We start from the raw sequence: 14,527 nt of genomic DNA on the forward strand, positions 1-14,527 counted from the left end.
TTCTCCATATGTTTATACATTCTGATTGATTCATCTGGAATGCGACCAATGTAATAATATTTATATTAAAGAACAGATCTTAAAATGTACCTCATAGTATTAAGGTGATATGCCTCTTAAGACGCAGGTCCAACCTTAACTGATTTAACAAAACAATTACAAGCTCAATTCAACTTAGTAGTAACCAAACAACCCAATCAGAAACACCTAAACAATCAAAACTTGAGTATAATTTTAGAGTTAGTCTCAGTAATCTTCAAGCGTCTGAAATTCAACACTATCTTTCAAACCAAACTCATCGCAAGACCCAATTTTGAGCATGAAACTCTTTACAAAACATCACCAATCCAGCTCAAGATGAACCTCTAGGTTTGAACCTCAATTCTTGCTAGTTGAATTGTTTGGTAACTGCAATAGAGCCTCCTTAGCTGAACACGGGATGCATCGATAGTAAAATATATACTAATCAACCATGAGAACTCTATGACTATGATTGTCCATCATCAGTAAAAAAATCTTTTACTAATTTACTGGATGCCTATAGTATTTCAATAAGACTTAAAGCCCATGTACTTTCATCTGCATCTACAAAACACTTATGGCATTTGATTGCCGAGTAAATATCATAGGCTATTACTTCATACAGATTAAATTAAACTGGGGGATTTGTTATCAGAATAAATATAAGAACTTAGCATTTTTTGTTTTCCGAAATTTTTATCGGTGTGACAATGTTCTCAAAGGAAGGTCTTTGGAAATTTGAAATACAAAATTCAGGGTCCATGTACCATTATTGATGAAACAGAAGTTCGAGCAACTATGGTGCATTTTCGCAGGGGAAACTATGGAACTCAGCTACATCAACAACACAAAAGGATAAATAAGTTAATTTTTTTACCCATGTGCTCTTTCACGTATGTGCCAATAACCACTACCACAGTAGGTACATCCACAAAGTTTTCCACGATATTATCACTAATTGCATTTACTAATTCAACCCATAATGTCACTGTAACTGCATCTCCCCTGGTACATAAAGTATATTATAATCATAAGACTATACAGATTTTTATTTTTAAAAAACAAAACACAAAAATTTAAAGGTGCATTTTACCTTCCATTCTCGAGCATTATTTCTCGCATCAAGACTTCACCATCACCAACCGTCTTGCTCACAATGTTAGAGACATACGTAAGTTTTCCAACGACATCTATATAAAAATAATAATTCATACTATCCACAAGAACATATAGAGATTAAGCTTCTTCTTATCTCCTTCATTTTAAAACCAACTGAATGATAAACCAACAACATACCTATATAATATGTAGTATCATTCTTCCTGCTAGGAACATCTCCTAGTGCCAGGAATTCAAAAACTTCTCTTGGGAATGTTTTTGGGTCATCATTAAGCTTATCAAATCTTTGTAAACCTGTTCAGCCACATAACACACTTAAAATAAACAATACGATAACCAGTTGTAGGCTTGGCAACACTGAATCTTTGAATAGAATACACAGACCCCTCCTTAATCTTTCCCTGAATCAACTGTACGTGATCCTTCCCCACCCTAGCATGAATCTTATTTCCCTGCATTAGACACAATCACGTTTAGATATTAGGGCAACCTCGCAGTCAACTAATGTACAACCATTACAGGGGAAAAGATACTCACATTCTGATCCGAGATCGATGAACGCTGAATAAACTGTCCCCGCAGCCTTGTTAACCACTTCAAGTTATCAAAGAAACAACAAAACGATCAACAGAACCATCAATAACCAATAAAATCGAATATCAAATCGCAGATTCACTAAAAACTAAAACACAAACTCCCACTAACTGTGTCCCTGAATCTTCATTGATACCCGATGTTCCTCCTCACACATTGAACGTATGATATTAACCCGATTCTTAAAATCAAAAAGAGATCGGTTGCTTGATACTCTCCGCCTGAACGTAAAAAGACATGAGCTCTGTGTAGCTTATATATATATATATATATTTCTCTAACCCAAACTCCACGAAACTTCCTTTTATGTTTCCATTGAATAAACATGCAATTCCATCACAGTTTGGATGTAAACTTAGTATTAACTGCCAATGATAGAACTTGTTTCCATCGAATAGACGTGCAACGATATCATAGCTTGGATTTGGACGTAAACCTAGCATTAACTGCCAATTATAGAATTGCCCGATCTTAGATTACACGAAAATTCCACCTAGCATTAACTTATTTGTGTTGATTTTTCTTCTGATATGGAAATTCTCGGATTTTTTCTAAAAAGAGAGTTGTTTCGACTTTTACCCTGAAGATCTTCTAAGATTTCTTTTCCATTAATTGCTCATGAAACAATCTCGTAAAAACTTATTTATGTTGATTTTCTTTTTACATGGAAATCTCGGTTTTTTCCCCAAAAAAAATCATATTGGGCTTTCCCCAAAAGATATTTGTAGATTTTGCGGCTAATCCGAAGGTTCACATTTTATATTCTATTAAAAATTAACAGCCACGAAATGTAAGGGGGCTAACTTTGATTTCGGCCAATCAGGAACGAGGATTTCGTTGACCGGCCAATGGGAGGAGAAGTTTTTGCAACTCTCGACGTGATATGGTGTTTAGGTTGTTGATGTGTACCTGTTTTTGATAAATAACATTTTTTATCAGTTTTAATGTTAAATATATATTTTAGTAAACAAACTATAAAATTATGAAATTATCCCTAGAAATTATATTATATTATATTATTATTATGTGCACTAAACAAATTGGGAGTATATTTTAGTTTGAAACAAATAAATATAAAAAGTTTAAATTATGAAACTATCCCTAGAATTCAAACTCCTCCCGTACCAAAAACAGCCTCCTTGTGAGCAGTTGATTAACTCAGAAATCGCCGCCGTCCCCATTTTTTCAATCAGTTCCAATATTTAGGGTATAGTGGGGTTGGTGATTTCTTCAAATTTTTCTCCTGTTCTTTATTAGGTTTACAAATTATTAGCTGATTTATTTATCTCATTCGTTTTCCTCGGGGTTTTAGAGTTTAAGGAAAAAGAGATAAAAAAACTTCAGCTACCGTACTAATTCCCACTAGGGTTTATATTTCGGGTTTTGTGCTTCTTCTTCTCTTCGATGAAAGACGAAGAATTGCGATACTATATTTCCTCCCTTGTCGAATTACGAAAGTTTTGAATGTCCAGTGGTTCAACATTTGGTTATTCAACAAATCTCACTCCCAAGTTTGATTGCTCGATTATCTCAAAATATAAACAACCATCGATTTCCCAACAATTCCGATTATCGAGAAATCCTACAGGTATGTGGCGAAACCTTGCAAAACGAGCAGTTTCTTCGAGGAAACTGATGAAATCATGGGAAATTTCCGTCTTTCAGGAAAAAATTAGACCCTTTGAGCTGACTTCATTTCCTCGGAATAGGGAAGTATCATTTCAGGTTAATGACATTGGGAAATCATATTTTTGGTGTCTCAGTGATACTTCAATTGGGTTTTCTGGGATGTTGAGCCATCCTAAGAGTTATGCTAGTGTCGCCGAGGCTATTTCTGCGACCGATACTGAGGAAGATACATCTGTAGGGGATGAAATTCAGGGATTGTTGAAGGAAATAAGCAAAGAAGGTCAGGGGAATTTTCAATCTAAGCAAAGTAAGCGTCCCAAAATGGTAGCTGGAGTTGCAATTGGTAAATATCATATACTTAAAAGGAGACAGATGAAAATAGAAACGGAGGCATGGGAACAAGCAGCCAAGGAATACAAGGAGCTTCTTGCAGACATGTGCGAACAGAAATTGGCTCCAAATTTGCCTTACATGAAGTCATTGTTTCTCGGTTGGTTTGAGCCGTTGCGTGATTCCATTGCTTCTGAACAAGAGCTTTGTAAGAAAGGGAAGAGTAGGGCTGCTTATGCGCCATATTTTGACCAGTTGCCTGCTGAAATGATGGCTGTTATTACGATGCATAAGTTGATGGGACTGTTGATGACAGCGGGAGACGAAGGTGGTGCCAGGGTGGTTCAAGCTGCTTGTCATATTGGCGAAGCCATTGAACACGAGGTAGGTGAAGCTTCAGCTGTTCTTTTTGTTCTTTTTCCTTTTGAGTTATAATTTCTCGTAGTTCGTTCCAATGAAAACCCAAAATTAGTGCTGAGAAACCTAGTTGAATAACACAAAGAAATCAATTGTTCATGAGTTTCGTATTTTATATCATTCCTGACTTTAAACTTGAAACTTTCAAGAAGTACAAGAGACTTTTCTAGCACATGTCTTCCACATGGTTTGAAGAGGAGAATTATAGTCATTATTTAACACTAAGATATTTTGTAACATGTGCTGACTAGCCATGAATCGGGCAGCTTAAATGAGCCATTTGATGTTCCTTTCGTGATAGTATAGCATGGTGGATACTGCTTGCTCGCATATATAACATGTGTTTTCCCTGTCCCGAGGGATATACCTAGAGTGTTTTGTGCATTCTGAATTTAATTACGAGAATGAAGCCACTCAGACTCAGGTTACAGTTTAAAGTTCAACATGTATGCACACTCATATAAGCGAGCGCACACTTTTTCTTCTGTAAACTGACCAGTTAGAGAGGACTACATAGGTTGCAAAACACCAAAATAGAGACTGAAATATGTTAGTTTCATGCAACCTTTTTTTTTTTGTTTTTGTGTGTGTATATTTTGTAGAAGCACTTATTTCCTTGAGTTTCACCATGTAAGTGGTAGATGCTGATGTATGTACATGCTATATATGGACCTTTCCAGGTTAGGATATACAGTTTTTTGGAGAAAACAAAACTGAAGGCGTCTCAAGATAAGGAAAAAGAAGGTGGTGAACCTGATCTTGCAGCCAAAGAACAAGCAAAATTGAGGAATAAAGTAACAAACTTGATGAAAAAGCAAAAGTTAAAACAAGTGAGGCACATAGTGAAGGGACAGGATGATGTAAAGCCTTGGGGCCAGGATGCTCAAGCCAAGGTATCCATATTCTCTAGAATTCTTGTAAAAAGTTTCTTATATCTTGTTTGGCTTAAATAACAAGGAATTATGCCTCAGATTTGTGTACTTTACAGGTTGGGAGCCGTTTAATTGAATTGTTGGTCCAGTCAGCTTATATACAACCACCTATTGATCAGTTAGCAGATGGTCCACCTGATATCCGACCAGCATTTAAACATACTTTAAGAACTGTAAAGAAAGATGGACAGTAAGGATTTCGCTATCTTAAGAAGTTTCTGTAAGGATTGCATATGTACAATAATATCCATTTTGATTTTTCTGTGAACAGGAAAATTAGCAGAAGATATGGGATGATTGAGTGTGATCCACTGGTTCGCCAAGGGATGGAAAGAACAGTAAGTTTGATGCACCCTTCTTGAAAATATTGTTGTTTGACTGGCAGTTCTAATTGTCGTATGATTCATGCTTTTCTAGTATAATATATTAGGCAAGTGTTCTAGATAGTCATGGTGGCATAGTGGAATTGTTTCTTTATGTCAGTGTATCTTTATAGTCTGTGAATAATTGATCTACATCGAACAGGCAAGGCACATGGTGATTCCTTATATGCCGATGTTGATACCACCAGCCAAGTGGATCGGGTATGACAGTTGATTTTCTGTACTGTTCTTTATATATCTGCTTTTTTGTTCCACTTCTATCTCGTACTGTTTCTTTCTGTTTGCTTCCCTTGCTGTTGCTTTAAACTCCATGTTTTTTTTCCTTCTAGTAACCACAGTTCCAAAGTCTGATTCCCTGTATTTAAATATGTTCTGGTTATTGATGTATTGACTGCTTATGTCATATTTCGTCTCTTACATAGTATAATACATAACTACAGACGTCACCCTTAGACAGAAACATGTACAAATATTGTTGACATAGAGTTAACATACTTCATAACCGACACAGTCATCACAACACATACTCCACTGCATGCATATCCTTCAACTCATCAAGGGTATTGCATTCTAAATAATAAATATTGCCATGTCAACAGCGTTACTCGCGCATGATGCTGCTGGGCGCAGAAGCGTTCACTGCAATTAGTATAGACCGCGTCACAAATCTTTGAGAAAATTGAAGAAAATGAAACTGAATATTAAAGGTAGCTATATCTCGTTATGTCAAGGGCTTAGATTTTCCTCATGGTCCACCTATTTATTTCTCAGGCCTTGTCACTCTTCCATCAATTCTTCCTAAAGGCAGCTATATCTCTTTATGTGTAGGGTATGCTAGAATTTTCCTCATGGCCCACCTATTTATTTCTCAGGCTGTATCCAACACCCTGTACCCAGGTGTGCAGTCTTGCAGCTGCTGTCTCGAACACCCAGTAACCCCGTACCCGTGTTGTTGTTACATGCGTCTTAGGGCTTATTCATGGAATTTGTTCCCTCCTGAAAAGCACATTGAGGAATAAAAACTTAGCTAGTGTGTTGAAGTAACTTGTCCCATTGGATCTGTCATCTATGTGCACAACTGTTTTTTAAATAGTTCAATTGAATGACGTAGATTAAAGTCTTGTTGACGTTGATGGAAGATATCCTCGTGGTGATCCTCTAAACCTGAAGATAGGTTGGAGGATTTCCTCATCAAGTTGTTGCTACATGAGCTTTAAATTGATTGAGGGGGTTGCACAGAGGTTTCTCACTTCAGCATTGGTGTTACATTATTTACACAAATAATTGGGGGCTGAAAACTGTTAATCTAGATGTTCCCTTTAGATAAAATTAGCCATCTCATTTTGTGGTGGTTAGGTCTTAGGTGGGTCAGCCTCTACCACTATATGATTATCATCTATTGGCAGGTATGACAAAGGTGCATATTTGTTTTTGCCATCTTATGTGATGCGCACACATGGAGCAAAGCAGCAGCGTGAAGCAGTTAAGCAAACACCGCAGAAGCAGATTGGACCAGTATTTGAGGTTATGAGCCTCACATTTTTATTTCGTCAGCCATTGAATTAGTTATTGTTTTGTAGAACATTCCCAAATCCTTTAATTTACTTGCATCATTTAGCAGTTGTCTTTAATTTGCATAGTTACATGTTTTGTTTTGATTTTGTGATAATAATACAGGCCCTAGATACCCTTGGGGATATAAAATGGCGAGTTAACAAGAGGTTACTTGGAGTAGTAGACAGAGTATGGGCTAGTGGAGGCAAAGATGCTGGTTTAGTTGAGCGCGATGATGTGAGTATCAGTCTTGCTAGTATAAATAGTTCTCATAGAGTTTCTTCTTCTTTTTACGATGTTACTGAAGAAAATATTTCTTGGCCGGCTTGTCATTGAATAAGAAGGTGACTTATCTAACAAGAATCTTTTGCGTTTTAATTTCAGGTTCCTCTACCAGAGGAACCAGCGACAGAAGATGAAGCGGAACTCAGGAACTGGAGATGGAAAGTCAAAAAAGTTAAGAAAGAGAACAGTGAGAGGCATTCTCACCGGTGCGATCTGGAACTCAAACTAGCCGTAAGAAATTCTGTCGTTGATTCTGAACAGTTAACTTATCTTTCAGTTTACTTTTTAGTTTTTAAATGGTCATACAAATTATTTGATTCTTATTTGGAGAACAGGTAGCCCGTAAAATGAAGGCCGAGGATGGTTTCTATTATCCACACAACCTTGACTTCCGAGGTCGTGCATATCCCATGCATCCATATTTAAACCATCTTGGCTCAGATTTATGCCGAGGTATCCTCGAATTTGCAGAGGGACGCCCTCTTGGAAAGTCAGGCTTGCGATGGTTGAAAATACATCTGGCGAATTTGTTTGCTGCTGGTGGCGTCGATAAACTTTCTTATGAGGGTCGAATAGCGTTCACAGAAAGCAACTTGGATAATATATTTGATTCTGCAGACAGACCGCTCGAGGGTAACAAATGGTGGTTGAAGGCAGAGGATCCATTCCAATGCTTGGCCGTTTGCATGAATCTCTCAGAAGCACTGAGAAGCTCTTCACCAGAAACCACTATCTCACACATTCCTGTGCACCAGGTATTTTTTCATTTTGGCAATTATTTTCACAACCAAAATTTGCATCCTCAGATATCTCTGTACATTTTATTTGTAGCTATTTAGTGGATTATGAAGATTTTGCAATGCCAGATGTAGGGTTTTTTAATCGAATATTTAAATTTGAAGGGAGATCCTGTTAAAATTCATAAATAACAACTCATTATGAAATGATTTTTGTTCGTTTTTATTCCGAGAAATAAAACTCTCTGCTGTTTTGGAAGGAAATATCAATAACCGAGAGCAATCACAATAATTGTCCTTTGAGACAACACTAGGAAGACCGAAATTGAAGATATTTCTCTGAGCTGGTAAAATTGAAAATAGCTATACAGGGCAAGCAGTACCATATCACCTCTTGATTCTCATTGTTTTAAGGAAGCGTTTAATTTTGCATATATATTTTTTTCTTACTTTGTTTCTTTGTAGGATGGCTCGTGCAATGGCTTACAACACTATGCTGCTCTGGGGAGAGATGAAGTATGTTTTCACTTTTCAGTTAAAATTAAGTTCTTAGTTTGAGCAATCACTACACATGCCGTCCCTGAGAGATTAGTTAGTGTGCGTTTTCTTATAGAGGAGTAATTAATCTGAAAGAAACATGATAGAGTTACATATTATGTGTATCCGTGCTGTTTGCATAAAAGCCTTGTTCTCATAATGGTACTTTTTGTATGAGGCACATCGATTCTATTTGTCACAATCTGAACTGAGAGGGGAATCTTATAGGCCTCCACCAGCAACTTGTACTCGAGTAAGCATGGTGTAGATTTAGCAAAACAATGCTTTCATATTCTCTATTATGATTACGATTGTATGTGCATTTAGTATTAGATTTCAGGTATTCCTACTTGTCTATTTCGTTGTCTGCATTGGTCACATATATGATGTGTGATGTATACCTTAGGTGGTGGCATGGCGGTGGAGAACATTGAATTAGGTTCACGTCTTATAGCATTTTACTTTTTCAGTAAATACCTTGTCAATTTACTATATGAAATAAGATACAAATAGGTTAATTTTTTGCGCACTGCATATTTAGAAAGTCCTTCTATTTGAGTTCTATAATTGGTGTGTTCCGTTTTTTCAGTTGGGAGCGGCTGCAGTTAATCTGGTTGCTGGAGAAAAACCAGCAGATGTTTACTCAGGCATTGCTGATAGGTATGGACGTGTGCCATTGACCCTATAAATTTCAAAGCATGCTTATATTCTCGTTTATTGAGTATTTTTTGAGCTTTGAAACTGTAAGTGGAAATCCATTTGGTATCTCTGTTAAATTCAGATTGTTGATGATAATCTCTGTAAGTGGTCGACCTTGGTTTAAAATTATCAGCGCTTGGTATCATTTTCTCACAGGATTAGGAGCATGCAAACAGGCCTAGTAAGCTGTGGATCTTCGATATAAAGGGGCAAATAAGAAACTGATGTGTGCTATCTGAGCCATTTCATATTCTTCTTATATATGGAATAACCTGAACTTGTTGAATTTGCTATGAAAAATTAGCTCAACTAATGAAGGTAGAATTAGCTTTCTAGTAGTAAACTCTAAGAGTTTAGGTATTTTATGTTGCAAGGGGAAATCAACTATCATGCAAGTAATATAGATGCAACATGCCGAACCCTCTAAAAAATGGTTGAGTTCCAGCATTTATTGAAAAATAAATATCACCAATTTAAAAACATCAAGTTTTGGTTTCCTATCTGTGTAAGCATTTGTTATATCAAGACACTTAGACAAGAAATTGCATGCATAAATGCAGTGATGTCAGTTTTTGAAATGACAGAAACAGGAGTTGAGGTTATCAAACTTTATCGTGCAAGTAAGATATAACAAAAACTTTACTTGAAATCAAGTATCATTTTTTTTTGATCGAGTGAAATCAAGTATCATGCAAGTGAGATAGACGCAACATGCTGAACCCATGACACCTAAATGATCTCACGGCTTTGGAGTTCATGTGCTTAGCTTATTCAGAACCGAACTTCATTTTACCCATGAGACCTAAATGATCTCCTTTAAGAACAATGTCATTGAAAATGCAATCTTTGAATGCAGAGTTCGTGAGATTATGCAGGAAGATGCTCAGAAAGATCCCGCTGCTGATTCAAATGTATTACGTGCCAAACTGTTAATCGAGAGGAATTGGGTAATTTTAGATGCGGTCATAACTATATTTATGCGAATCTGTCATGTTAGCTTTATTGTTGATCTCCATAACTCCATCAACTGTAGGTGAACAGAAAATTGGTGAAGCAAACTGTAATGACATCAGTGTATGGTGTTACTTACATTGGTGCCCGTGATCAGATCAAAAAAAGGTTGAAGGAACGTGATCCTTCTGGTGAAGAGGCTGAGCAGTTTGGTCTAGCTTGTTATGCAGCAAAGGTAAGGATAGTTAATAATAGGTGTGCAGCTCTCACGAGTGTTAAAAAAGAAGTTTTACTTGCTCGTTATAAGTTTTTGCCATACTTCAACAATGGGTTATTAATTGCGGTATCAATATGTGATGCCTGAGCAGGTCACTTTAACTGCGTTGGGGGAAATGTTTGAAGCCGCCCGTAGTATCATGAGCTGGCTTGGTGACTGTGCGAAGGTTTGTATCAAATGTACTGGCTAGTTTATTAAATTTAATTTTCTGTAGAAGTAGGCTAAACTAAGCTATTGACTGGTGGTTTTGTTTGGATTGACACCTATATTATCTGATGTGCCCTGCTGAGATCTTTGATATCCTTCTCGTAAAGTGGATGGTACAAACTATATGATGATGAGTACCTCAGTGTATCGGACAGTTTAAATATAATGTCGAGCTATGTAAACTCATAAACTTCGTAGTACTGTAGTTATCTGCCATTAGCCAACTACCTAGAAACAACATTTTTGGATTTGAGGCCCTCCTTGCTCATAACCTGACTAAAATGTGAATCTGTCTGGAGACTGCACAAACCCGTGCAACAAAAAGGTATTGTTTCCTTCCTTCCTCCATTTGCACACCTGGAGCATGAGATTTAGTGGCTAGTGGCTTCGTTTGTAAAGTCAAATTCCTTTCTGGAGCTATCTTAGCTATTCTTCATAACGCTTCTACAATAACTTGATTAGAAAAATATACTGGAAATTTGACAGGTGATTGCCTTGAAAAATCATCCAGTGCGATGGACCACTCCTCTTGGACTTCCTGTTGTGCAGCCTTACCGCCAATTAGGAAGGCATCTTGTAAGTGCTCCAGGAATTGTTGTATACAAACTATGATATCTCCTACTGAAATGGCAATAGCCATGTTGTTTATTCCTGTTCGACATCCGAATTACATTTTGTTAATATAATTTTTGTTGAGTTGTTGCAGATTAAAACCTCCCTTCAAGTTTTGACTCTACAACGGGAGACTGACAAGGTGAGTTCCTAACTGGTATACTGCAGTAAGATAGTAGATAAAGAGCAAGGGAAAGATCTTAGCTCGTTTATACCTATCTAAAGTGAAGGCAGATACATGATATCCTAACAAGTGATTTGTGTGGATTCCTCTAATTCTACCTTGAGTTTTACTTAGAAACACTTGCATACAGTCGGTTGACCTGCTGAAAGGACTCAAACCCTAACTGTAACCCATAGATATAGTCAGATAGGCTAAGCCATAAAGTACAAAGTCTTTTTTAAATACCTCCTGTAATCCTGTTTCTTGTTTATATAAATTTTTGTAGTTTATTCCCAGACAAACAGGTCTTGGAGTTTCCTCCGAAACGCAATTAGGAGTCTCAGATAAGGAATGATACCCGAGGAGGTGATTCTGGTTGCCCCAGTTTCAAGGTGTTTCTTTAATGTTTTGACATTTTCGAAACTGTGTACTAGGAGAAGGCAAGTCCGTTAATTAGTAGTCACACAGTGGATGGTTGAGGTACCATATTCAATGTTTAGTTATATATGGTGTTTTATGGCCGTCTAGCCATGTAGGCAGGATTGCTGGCTGTACATGAATGCTACAGAATAGAAATAACACAGTTTGGACTACGTTCAATTCAGTACAAAATGGGAATACATGAAAACATTGTTGAAATTTGTCAAAATTTGCATTTTAGCCCAACCCTGGGCTATAAGGTACAGTTGGATCTTCAGTGAGCTTGCGAAATGTTGGATGAAAAAATCTGCAATTACCCTTTGCAGATAACACTCCTGTGTCTATGGGCTTTTGGTTTTACAGCAATGAGGATACCCATATAAACAACTCAAAGTTTCTGTCAGCGTTCTTGTAACTTTGGTCTCTTCCAGAACTTCGATTTAACCCTTCATCAAAATGTTGCTATTTTAGGTCATGGTCAAGAGGCAGAAAACAGCTTTTCCACCGAATTTCGTCCACTCCCTTGATGGTTCCCATATGATGATGACGGCGCTTGCTTGCAAGAGAGCCGGGTTAAACTTCGCAGGTTCTTATTGTTGTTTGCTTTTGTTTGTCGTTTGTTGATCTCATTGAACCAATCAATTAGTAATGCTTTTTTGTCTCTGACTGCAGGAGTTCACGATTCATATTGGACGCATGCATGTGATGTCGACGAAATGAACAGGATACTCCGCGAAAAGTTTGTTGAACTCTATGAGCAACCTATACTAGAAAATGTAATGTATCTTTTACTTCGAATGAAATATGTAATTGCAGTAGAAAGTCAGTAACCACCATTTACGGTTGTTGCACGAGTCATCATTACTCTTTACTGGGAATGACAAAAATCAACAAAACTGGCTCGTGCTTTCTCGTATTATCTGACCCTTAAAACTTGCGAAATGAAAATATGCTAGCACTAAGTTAGGGGAACACATCTTCGGATAAGCTTATTTTGTTGCTAATGACATTTATGTATATTTATCTTATTTTGGTTTAATATTTCTGATTCCAGTTACTGGCGAGCTTCCAGGAGTCTTTTCCTACGCTGGAATTTCCACCTCTACCAGAGCGCGGGGACTTCAATTTAAAAGAAGTTCTAGAGTCGCCATATTTCTTCAACTAAGCTACAACAAGTGTTGTTTGCAATCTATCAAATGTGGGTATGGGTTTCCCACCTTTAGATGCGAAGCTTTTACTACTATTTTATCCATCAGTGTGTAATAGCTTAAGTTTCTCTATCTACCGATGCTTAAGTGTTTTTTTCAAGCGTCTTTCCTGTGTTGGCATTTTGGGTTCTCACGTTATCAGGAGTGGAGTAGAAAGGAGATTCTAATTTGAAAAATATTGAGATAAAACGCCACTATGATGGTTTCAGCTTATCCTCCTCGAGCCAAAATTCTTCTGCACCAGCAATCCCCGTTCATCAACCTTTTTCGGTTTGTGGTTTTGCTTAGCTGTTTGTATTCTTTTATTGACCATACATAGCAAAGACGACGGTGAGTCGAACTCAAGTTTAACTTCGAGGGCATCATTATCAGAATCGCATGCTCTTCGGAGGGGATTCCCCTTGTATTATATTAAAGAACAAAGACATGATAGCCACAGAGATGGAAAAAGATGAAGCCTTGCTAAATCAGGCCGATCTAGAGCCTGAGTACTGGTAATATGAGGAGGCTGCATGGTCAAGAAGTCTGTATATGAACGTTTAAGGTTGTGTTGAACAAAGTGCAGTTTGTTGCTCCTTTTTTTTTTTAAGACAGGCCAGAAGGGGAAGATATACTTTGTCAGGTCAGATACTTCACTACAGTTTACCATGTAATCAATGTAATATAGACCGAGATTGACCTATGACATAGTTAAACTTGGTGTTTAATTTACTCCATTCTGGGGATGATGCATTTAGTCTTTGTAGTTCAGTACAAAGACTAAAATAAATAAAATGGTGTTTATGGCCCGATGTTCTGATGGAAGCTGGCTAAAACTGTTATTATCATTCAAGTGTCCGATCAGCTGAAAACCAACGCTACTTCATCTATTTACTTAATTATTTTTTTTTTTCCTTTTTCCTTTTTCATCTTTCTATATTGTTATTGGTTGATTGTTAGTGGAACAAACATTTAACAAAAAGTATTCTCCACTGCTAATGTGCCAAAACCAAAACATCTGCCGAAATATGCAGCATTTAATTAAAATTTTCTTCTCACTTATATGCCGAAACAAAAAAGCCTATGCCGTGCCGTTTTAGGAATGTAAAAATGGCTCGGCAGGCTTCCTTTTCAGGAACCATTCTGGTCAGATTCTTATGCGGTTGCAATTTTTATCTTATCTTTTACAGAAGTGGATAACTGACTGAGATAGGTAGTGATCAACTAAATCTCTTTTTTTTTTTCTTTTCTTTTTTTATAAGAAAAAAGAGAAGAATGCAAAAAGCCCAGCCAACTCAATAAGAAGTTTGATATCCTGCAGGGCTAAGAATAGCACCAAACAAAGGATCATCATTGGAGTACATAACTTTAGTGGTGTCTCTAAGATCACCAATGTCAACTGACTGCAGCAAATTAAACAAACTTTGAAGATTTGAGCGTTCCCAATTTAAATTGTCCAAGGGCAAGGATTGA

General features: G+C 37.1%; 1 protein-coding gene across 3 annotated transcripts; it reads left to right on the top strand.

The window, feature by feature from the left end:
* Positions 1–2,831: 2,831 nt before the first annotated feature.
* LOC113299162 (DNA-directed RNA polymerase 1B, mitochondrial-like) lies at positions 2,832–13,876 on the top strand. 3 transcript variants are annotated; one of them, XM_026548130.1, is made up of 20 exons: positions 2,832–4,077; positions 4,791–5,003; positions 5,099–5,232; positions 5,314–5,380; positions 5,568–5,626; positions 6,832–6,949; positions 7,103–7,216; positions 7,364–7,495; positions 7,600–8,019; positions 8,467–8,517; positions 9,128–9,198; positions 10,094–10,184; positions 10,271–10,423; positions 10,557–10,631; positions 11,159–11,248; positions 11,379–11,426; positions 12,339–12,453; positions 12,540–12,643; positions 12,922–13,069; positions 13,176–13,876. In XM_026548130.1, the coding sequence occupies exons 1-19, from the start codon at positions 3,199–3,201 to the stop codon at positions 13,030–13,032; spliced, it is 3,045 nt and encodes a 1,014-aa protein (XP_026403915.1). In that variant the 5' UTR covers positions 2,832–3,198; the 3' UTR covers positions 13,033–13,069; positions 13,176–13,876. The 3 variants fall into 3 exon arrangements, with proteins under 3 accessions (XP_026403915.1, XP_026403914.1, XP_026403916.1); XM_026548129.1 differs by having other exon boundaries at positions 12,922–13,876; XM_026548131.1 differs by lacking the exons at positions 12,540–12,643; positions 12,922–13,069; positions 13,176–13,876 and adding an exon at positions 11,734–11,839.
* Positions 13,877–14,527: the final 651 nt, after the last annotated feature.

This window comes from Papaver somniferum, chromosome 7 (genome assembly GCF_003573695.1).
Source record: "Papaver somniferum cultivar HN1 chromosome 7, ASM357369v1, whole genome shotgun sequence".
Lineage (NCBI taxonomy): Eukaryota > Viridiplantae > Streptophyta > Magnoliopsida > Ranunculales > Papaveraceae > Papaver > Papaver somniferum.